Source organism: Sarcophilus harrisii, chromosome X (assembly GCF_902635505.1).
Source record: "Sarcophilus harrisii chromosome X, mSarHar1.11, whole genome shotgun sequence".
NCBI classification, from domain to species: domain Eukaryota; kingdom Metazoa; phylum Chordata; class Mammalia; order Dasyuromorphia; family Dasyuridae; genus Sarcophilus; species Sarcophilus harrisii.
This window is the reverse complement of record NC_045432.1, coordinates 77,659,516-77,668,338: the sequence shown is the minus strand read 5'-3', so window position 1 is coordinate 77,668,338 and position 8,823 is coordinate 77,659,516. Positions and strand designations below refer to the sequence as shown.

Sequence of the window (8,823 nt, the reverse complement as noted above, 5' to 3'; positions counted from 1 at the left end):
CTTTCCTCTAACCCCCCAACTTTGTGTTTTGTCTCCTGGCCGCTTGTTATCCAAGATGGTTAGTTTTGTGCAGAGTATTTGGTGATAGGATGGTAACTATTCCATCCCCTTCTGAGTGATTTGGGAGAGCAGCAGTACTGGTGACCCCTAAAACCATCATAATCTAGAGCACCAGCATATGAAGTGCAACACTCTGTGAACAGAAGGGCCGGGGGCATGCGATGATGGGATGCGACTTCCAAGATCGGAAGTCTCTGGCCAGCGAAGGGCTGTTCATTCATACCATATGGACCACCCAGTTATGAAATGTACACATTAAATATGCACAAAAGCTTAGGCTTTTGTCTCCGGTATGTATGTGATGGAGAGACCCAGAAAAGCAACTCTTTTCAAGTGGCGGATGTCAACAGTGACATCATGTGGAGTTTCCTGGCAGTTGTGCCCTCGGTGCCCACCTCCCTCCTGAAATGGACCAACAGGAGGGGTGTGGGCACCCGGGACGTATCTATCTGACCGGGAACCCGACACGGCGTCACTGTTGCTTGCCACGGCTGTGTGTGGGTGGAAATGAGCCGCCACACCGTATTGGTTCAACAACTTTTATTAAGTGATAAAACACTTTTTATGGGCTGGCAATGTGTATTAGCCCTCAGACAACAGCAATACATGTAGTATGAACATAAGACTTTCTGACCAGCAGGGCAAACTACAGAAGCATATTGGGAACGCTTTAGCCCAGGTCCTCCCCGCTGTTCTGAACGTTGACCTCGTTAGAGACGACCTGTTTCACCCAGGCTTTCCAGACGATGACCATAAGAATCTCAATCTGCATAGGCCATTTCTTTTTGGAGGATCTTTTGGGCCAGTTGCTTCCAAGAATGACAGACAGCATGTACCATTTGAAGGATTGGTCGACCTTGTCCAGCTGACATGCAGAGTAGCTGTCCAAGAGAAAGGAGAAACGCACAGTGAGAGAACGAAGGCCTGGCCCCACCCTCGAATCCAGCCCTCCCTTCCCCATACTCAGCCTGGATCATGGAACCTAGGGCCCAGCCTACGGCTGAGAAGCTGGGAGCCCCGTGTAACAGGAGAGGACTCCAAGGAGGTGAGAGGCACAGACGTTGGGCCCCAGAGGGTATGGCGGGCCCAGAGAGGAGGCAGCCCAGGATCTCCCTTCCTCCCCAACGTGCAGACTAACTAAGACTGGCTCTGAAAAGCTGAGACCTTTCTAATCTCGACTGCAAAGAGAGCGGTACTCTTCTGAGCTCCAAAGGACCAGGCGGTGGTGGCCCAGCAGAAAGAGTGCTGGCTGGCTTTGGGATCAAAGGTCTGGGGTCAATTCCTGCCTTTGCTAAACACCCTGAGGGCCCATAATCAAATCACTGAACCTCCTAGCACCACAGAAAATCCTTTGTGGCCCTATAGAAATGTGGAGCTACGGAGTGGGGCTGGGCAGAATATTGGGGGTGGGTTGCCAATCCGCATGGGTGGAGAGAATTCCCAAACTGGAAGTGCGCTACTCCCGAGAAATCATAGGACCATCCTGAAAATAAAAGGATGTAGTCTGGACAAACCAAGGTAGGCCCCAAAGGCCTGTGTGAGTAAGGTCCACAGACACCGGCTTGGACCACATCTCTACAGATGACTAAGTTCTGGGGCCACTGGAAATAAGAGATGCCACAGGCCGGAGTCTCCGAGAGAAAGCCAGTTTCTTTGATCCCACACCCATCTTGGGCAACTGGGATCTTAACTGTCATTTTGACTTGGAAGGATAAACGTGATTCTTCCTCACCCGTTCTACCCCAAACAACCTTCCCCTCATCAAATCAATTGGAGGTACTCACAGGGCCATGCAGAAATGTACGCTGCTGTAAGGCTGGTCACGAAACCCCAGAAGGCCAAAATAGTCCACTACCAGAGACAAGAGAGTCTAACCAAAGCAGAGGGAAAGAGAGTCAGGAGCACAGAGGCAGGTTCTCATCCAGAGAAAGACGTCACACAGAATGACAAGTATCATGCAGAATGACAATTCCAGGGGCCAGAATGATCAAGGAGATCTAACCAGGAGCACCAGTGTGGGGATTGGGGGGGGGGGGGAGAGAGAAGGAATAACCCAGGAGCGATGCAGGAAGGACCAAGCCACCACAGTGAGGGACAAATGGGAAAGGGTAAGATTGGCCACTCCCCGCTCTGCAGACACAGCCCTCACTCCTGCCTGTCTAGGACCAATTTCTACTTGGCGATTCCTCCTCGCCCCTTCGGGGGCCTCTTGTGGCCCAGCCTTCTCTCGGTCGCACCAGCTTGAGCAACATGGGGAGCTGCGACTTGCCTTGAAACCTCCCTGCCTCAATCTGCACGCTCTAGCACTAACTCTCCCTGGAAAGAAGCAGGTCTGAAGGAGGCCTCCGAGCCAGCAAGGGGAGATCCCCTCCCCTGCTTTCCAAATTCTCACCCTGGTTCCACCTTGGAGACCACACTCACCTTAGGGTTGGTCAAGTATTTCACATCGGTCTTCAAAAATTTCTTGATGATTGGATTTTCTGGGGAGGAAAAGGACAAGTTTCATGTCACCAGTGCTGAGAGAATTGGGCAGATCGACCCCTAGACAGCCCCTTATCAACTCCACCCTACCCCACCTCTGAGTGGAGACAAACAGCTTTGGCAGGGAAATCGAGGGCCATGGAGGTCCACCCTTTGATCCTCCTTGAAGAATCTTAAAAAGGAGCAGCCCAGTGGAGTTTCCCAGAGTCATGTGGGTACTCCAAGGCCATTCCATCAACGGAAAGAAGGAGCCATCCTCCAGAAGGACCACTGAAGAATCAAGGAGACTCAGCAAGCGGGGGCAGCCCCAGACACACCACTATCTCTTTCACCCCCACAGCTGACTCAATCATCTCCATCACCGGGCACTCCTCCTCACTTCCATGGGATTATGGGTTAGTTTCTCAATCAACAGGACCCCATTCAACAAGCCTTGGAGGAAAACCCCCTCCCTGGACTTTCCTGCTCCCCAAACTACTCACTCAGCAGCTGGTAGAGAACTACAAGGTCCCTGGAGTTGAAGGGAGCCACTCTTCTTCTCTTCATCTTAATTCCAGTATCCTTGACTTCAGTGACGGTCCATTCATATCTCCTCCTCTTCCGCTCCCGCCTCCCTGTTGTTTCGCTTCCATGACCATGACCGTGCTCCTCAGTAGCCTCTCTGCTGTCTGGAGGGAGAAGGGGTATCAGAAAGTCCAGGGTAAGACTCCAAAGACAGACTCGCTCCCTAATCTCTGCCTCCTCTACCAGACAGACACTGAGCGCCATGGAAGCCAAGCTCCAGGTGATACCAGCCTGCCCCCCTCCCAACAGCAGGGTCACAGATCAAGGACACTTCTGTCTCCCTGACTTCTCCTCTGCCGCCTGGAGGGGTACCACTGCTCCAGATGATCATTAACCAAACAAGAAACTAAGTCTTGATTTGGAGTGAGATTTCGGTGGTGGAAAGGCTCACGCTGACACCTAACCCGTCACTGCCAGGGACAGCTGGCTCCAGTACAGCCTTCCCCCATGTCCTTGGAGCGCTGGAGTGGGATATGTCGAAGCTGGCACTCATTCTGTCGCTGGGATTGGGTTAATTTTGTTTTATTTGCGAGAGAGCATCCAACGGACATGGGGGCCGGATATCTGGAAGCGGATACGAGACAAGAACCAACAAAAGCCATCGACACAATTTGTTTGTAAGCATCCACAGCCTCAGTCTCTTTTCCTGAAAAAACGGGTCTTCTGGTCATTGGCCTTCCAAGGTCCCTCCAGATCTAGATCTAGGATACATGTTCCCTGCAGATTCCTTGAATATGCTCTCTAAGCTCACTGGGTCTCAACTCCCTCCAAGACCAATCCTCTCCCTCAGTCTTTCCCAAACAGATTCGGGCCCATTTAATTCTACCCCCAACAGCTACTTTCACGAAGATCACCAACAACTGTCTTTGGAATCCTGAGGGGAAACAGATCTGAAGCCGGAAGAACCCACAAAGGTCACCCAGTCCCAAGTCATGATGTTCCAGGCTAAGGAAACTGAGGCCTACACAGGGGCAACGACTCGTCTGAAGGCCACACACATGGTACTCATCAGAAGCGGGATTTGAACCCGAGTCCTCCAAATGCAGAGCCCTTATTGAATGAGAACACCAAGAGACTGGATACGTCCTGCCCTTCCTTCCCTTAGTCATCCAGGGGAATGGTAGCCAACTCACTGACACATAGAGAGAGCTGGAAGCTTCCAGATCACCAAGGCACAATAACTTGAATCGGGGCAATCTAGCTAAGGGGTAGAGGATGGAGGACATAACCTAAACAGAAAGCCGGCTCTGGAGGCACAAAGCCTGGAGGCTGCCGGGGAGGACCACTTGATCTGAGGAGTAAAGCAGATCAGGTGTTTAGACTAGTCTGACACAAATCTCAGCAATTCCGGGGACAGGAGGGCCACCAGGCTGCCTAAGTCAGGAGTGAACCAGCCCTGGGTAGAAAAAACCGAGCCCGTTAACGCCAATCGCTATTCACTTAGGCCCGTGAGTAGCCGCAACACTTCCAGCCTGGGTGAGATAGAGAAACAAAGCCTTGTAAAAAAAAAAAAAACCAAACAAAAAAACCAGAACCAAAAAGAACTAACACAGAACCATAAGGAAGACCCGCTCGTAAGGTCCACTGAGAAGGGATTATCCTCCAGTCTATCGTATAGGAGACCTGGTGCCAAGAACAATGAGGGAAATAGAGACCGAGGCACTCGAGGCTGTGTGGGAGTCTGGGAGGGATATGGAACTCTGGGTAGCAGATCTTGAAAACCAGCCGATAGCGAATCCACTAGCGTACCACCAGGTGACAGTCACTGGGTGGGGGGTCAGGGGGAGAGACAACTGTCAAACGATGACAACATTCTTAACATGGAGGACAGAATTCGGTGAGTGAGCAAAAGCCCGGGGTTTTAATATGATCAAGCTCCCTGAGGCTCGGTCTCACCTCACTTCCCTTCCATCTGCCCCTATCACTGGCAGTTCAGAGGAAACCAAAGCTCTCTCCAGATCGCTGCTAGGTCTGCCCAGAACCAAACAGGAGTTCCAAATGCCCCAGGGTTTCACACCATCTCTTCTGCTGTCACCTAGATCTTAAGGGTCTTTCAATTCCTCTCCAAACGACCTCTTCCTATCTCCTCCAATCCCATTTCCCCAAGACATTCACAAAAGTTCCACCCTTCTAAAGACCACACCCGTGTGCGATCAAAAGCAGCCCCATTTAACCTCAACTCAAGGGTTCGGACCATTCTTACAAGAGCAGTGCAGGTACCATGTGCTCTCGGGTGCTTACCAACAGGAAACCCTGTGGGGACCAGTCATGGATGGGACAGTCATCTCCCCAGGTTCTTAGGGAAAAGCATCCGGGCCATTTCCCCAAACTCTCACCTTTACGGCCTCCTATTCTCTTGAGCTCCCTCTCCCCTTACTTTCTCCCTCCCCCTCCACCCACAACTCACCACCAGGGGCTCTATTTTCACTCTCAAATCTCTCCCCAGTTAGGGGCCCTCTCACCCCTTTACCTTCACCTGAAGTCCTTGGACCAGCAGTCATCTCTCTGGTCCTGGTGAAGTGTCTGATGGAGAGAGCTGATTGTTTTTCCCTGGGTGAGGGAATGAAATGAGGGTCACTCATCAACTTTCCTGAGACTGCTGACTGAGATCAGTGACCACACTATTTAGGTGCTCATCGGGCTCAAATGACCAGTTGTTTTTCTTCTTCTAATCCCCCTCTCTTTATTCAACACCTCAACAGCCAAGTGACTGCGCTCTGATGACCCGAAAAGCTCCAGAGTAGAAGACCCGAAGCTCCTGGGGACATCAGAGTTCTACCTGGGAAAGAGGGCCCCGGTTCAAAACGTACCACGGGGCTTCAAGGGCCAGCCTTCTCCTGAGCGGCAGAAGAAGACCCCTCCGTATTCAAGTGCAGAGCGTGCTGACAAAGAGGAAGAGGAAGGGAAAAGAGAAGGAAGACAATCCGGAGGTCCTGGACCTCCTGTCCTGGGGTACCCACGCATGACACGGGAAGCCTCCCGTTCTGAACATTCAGACGCATGTGCTCTACGGACGCCACACTTCTACCAGTGTGGTCTGAGATCACATCAGAGGGTCCGGGCCGCCGTGTCATACCGTGGATACGTTTTGAGCCTGTGACAGTCATAAGAAAACACTCAAGTCTTTAGGACACAACCTGCAAGAACACAGGTTCTCTCCCTCCTCAACTGAAATAGTTGATTTCTCTTTTTAAACCTCAGTACACCACACAGTAACTCTGCAGTGTTACTGGGTTTCGCCCAGTTGGGTTTGGGTCATCACCCAGGTCCATCAAGGCCTTTTTTGAGTTCGCATTCGGTCACCTAATTTCCTTTCCTGCTTTCCTGCCTTGACAGAAATGTCCAACAGAACAGGGCTGAGGACGGAGCCCTGGAGCCAGAGACTCAGAGCTAGCAGTTAATCTCTTGATCAAGACCAGTTACTCAAGTGGCTACCGAGCCGGCTAACTGAACTCTCTAGCAAACATCTCTCTAGCTTTTCTACAGGGCCCCATAGGAGCCCCTGTTGAATGTCTTGTTGGAATCCAGAAATGCTAGAGAGATAATCTAGATCACCCTGTTGGGGGAAAAAACAAGGAAAGGAAGTTAGTACGGCATGAAAACAAAGAGGTTGAATTAGCTGACCTCTAGGACACTTTTGGCAACTCGCAGTTCTAGGATTTCTGATTCATTTTTAGTGGAAACCATATGGGCTGGCTCCTAGAAAGGAGGCAGGGACTTCTAACCGCTCAGAACACACACTTAAGTTCTAGAATTTTGTAGAAGATGGAAAGGAACTAAGCCTTCAATTGCATTTTTTCATCTGCGATTCTTTAACGGCTCTCTTAGAGTGGTTCGGTGATCGGCCACGGTGGGACGCCGCTTATGGACACTGCCTGCGCCCCGAGCCACTGAACTGTCTCGTGCCGCCCCATCAGGCTGAGCAAATTCTACTCAAAGCTTTTAGCTCTTTGACTTCAGGGACTCAGGGCCAGTCAGTCTCCCTGGCCTGGCAAGCCACAGTCGGCAAGGTTTTGGACAGAGACGCTAAGGCAGGTCTCGTGTGCCAGAGCCGAGGCCCAAAGTCACCAACCCCAGAATGGGGTGGGTTACCATGGGACTGCCTGACATGCTTTTGGAGATGAAGCATTTCCTCAGCAGAAGCAGGTACAGAATGTTGGGTTCCTTGAATGAGACCAGGGAGAGTCATGTCTTTTCCCTCTGTTCCCCCCCTCCCCCCACTGTCAGAAAGAACTGCTTTAGTTTGTACCCTGGCTTGATGACTGTGTCCGGTGCCAATTACTTCTAGATCCTCAAGAAGGCCAAGGAAATGACAAGTGGCGGGTGAGCAGATACCACCCAGTGGCCTGCATTGTACAGCTAAGGTCCCCCACGTCACCACGAAAGAAACAAGATCTGAACTCCCGGACGTGACGGCACAGAAGATTTTCCTTCTGAAACTTTAGGTTACTGCTAATCAAGGTGGAGAAAAGCTGGCTTATTGTAAAACAATCAGCAAGTACCCAGATCTGCTGAATCCAGGTTCTCCTTATGGATTTCCAGTTTGCCCTCCGTTGGATTTGGAGGAGCTTAAAAGTCTAATTCACATGAAGAGCACCTAGAATGGACAGGTTTCCTCCCCTGTGGCCGGTAAAGAACTTCAGAGGACCTGGCCGGTCACCCTGGGGCCTTGAATCGTGTCTTACAGACAAGACACTGTCACAGATGGCTTGGTCTTTTTCTGAAAGTCTCTGAAACCTATTGACCACTTCCAATGAAGAGCAGCTTTGGCCTGAGGAAGCTTGATAATGACTCAGAACCGATAATAATGGTTATTATTACAGCATTCTGTAAGAAGGCCGCCTAAAAATGATTCCTGGCTGCTTATGTAAAGGTTATGGAACACCCACAGCGCAGCTTGGCTCACTCCCTTATTTAAGAAGGGAGGGACATTTGTTACTGTCTCAGGGTTCAAATCCTGGCAGTGGAACTCAGGCCAGGGCTTTCTAGCTCTACCACTTGTTTGTCTGCTTTTGTGCACTGGGTCTTCAAGCCTGACCCACTCGTTGCTTCCTCACAGGAGGTCTCCTCTCCTGTCTTGGGACAAACGTCGGGGAACGAGACTACAGGAACCTGGGAGTTAAAGGCCAGGCTGAGGTTTTGCTTTTCTGTAAAAAGCTTTTCGACATCATGTGATCAGACTTCTGCGCTAACCTGAATGTTCATCTCAAAGATTTGCGGGATGAAGAACTTTCCCAGAACCAGAGATAGGGCCTCCTGGCTAAGCACTGGGAGGTGGTACACATCACCAAGTACTTCCCAGACTCCAAAGTAAGCACTAGGAATACAGATGCAAATGAGAGTGCCTACCTTCAAGTCTCCCCCATTCTCTGGACCAGAACAGGGGTTCTTAAAAGTGGACAGAGAATACAGGGCCTGTGATCTTTATAATCTGTGAGAAAAGATGTCCAGGAGGAAGAGAATTCTAGACAGTATTTAAGAAAAGATAAGGAATATAAACTGTCTTTGGCCAAGAGGAGGTGGGTTCGAGTGAACTACCACAGCCAAAGGGGTCCTCAGATATCCTGGCTGCTTCCCGGTCACTGGGACAGCCAAAACCCCCAAGGTGCTTCTAGAGCCGTCTCAAAGATAAAAATGTTGTCTGCCTGCAGACGACCAACAGTTCAGAGATGAACTAGATACCCAAGCCCATCCTTGGTTCTACCATGATCCCTGTCG

The 8,823-nt window shown here is 50.7% G+C and overlaps 1 protein-coding gene across 3 annotated transcripts in view; it reads right to left on the bottom strand.

The window, feature by feature from the left end:
• Positions 1 to 585: 585 nt before the first annotated feature.
• LOC100927726 (speedy protein E4A) overlaps positions 586 to 8,823 on the bottom strand; it is a 35,102-nt gene continuing 26,864 nt past the window's right edge. For all 3 annotated transcript variants that reach the window (XM_012553381.2, XM_031944964.1, XM_023507078.2), the window contains 5 exons: positions 5,576 to 5,655; positions 3,024 to 3,209; positions 2,482 to 2,540; positions 1,845 to 1,930; positions 586 to 941 (listed from right to left, as the gene is read on the bottom strand). In XM_012553381.2, the coding sequence (XP_012408835.1) occupies positions 731 to 941; positions 1,845 to 1,930; positions 2,482 to 2,540; positions 3,024 to 3,209; positions 5,576 to 5,606 (573 nt within the window). In that variant the 5' untranslated portion in view covers positions 5,607 to 5,655 and the 3' untranslated portion in view covers positions 586 to 730. The remainder of the gene's footprint in view (positions 942 to 1,844; positions 1,931 to 2,481; positions 2,541 to 3,023; positions 3,210 to 5,575; positions 5,656 to 8,823) is intronic.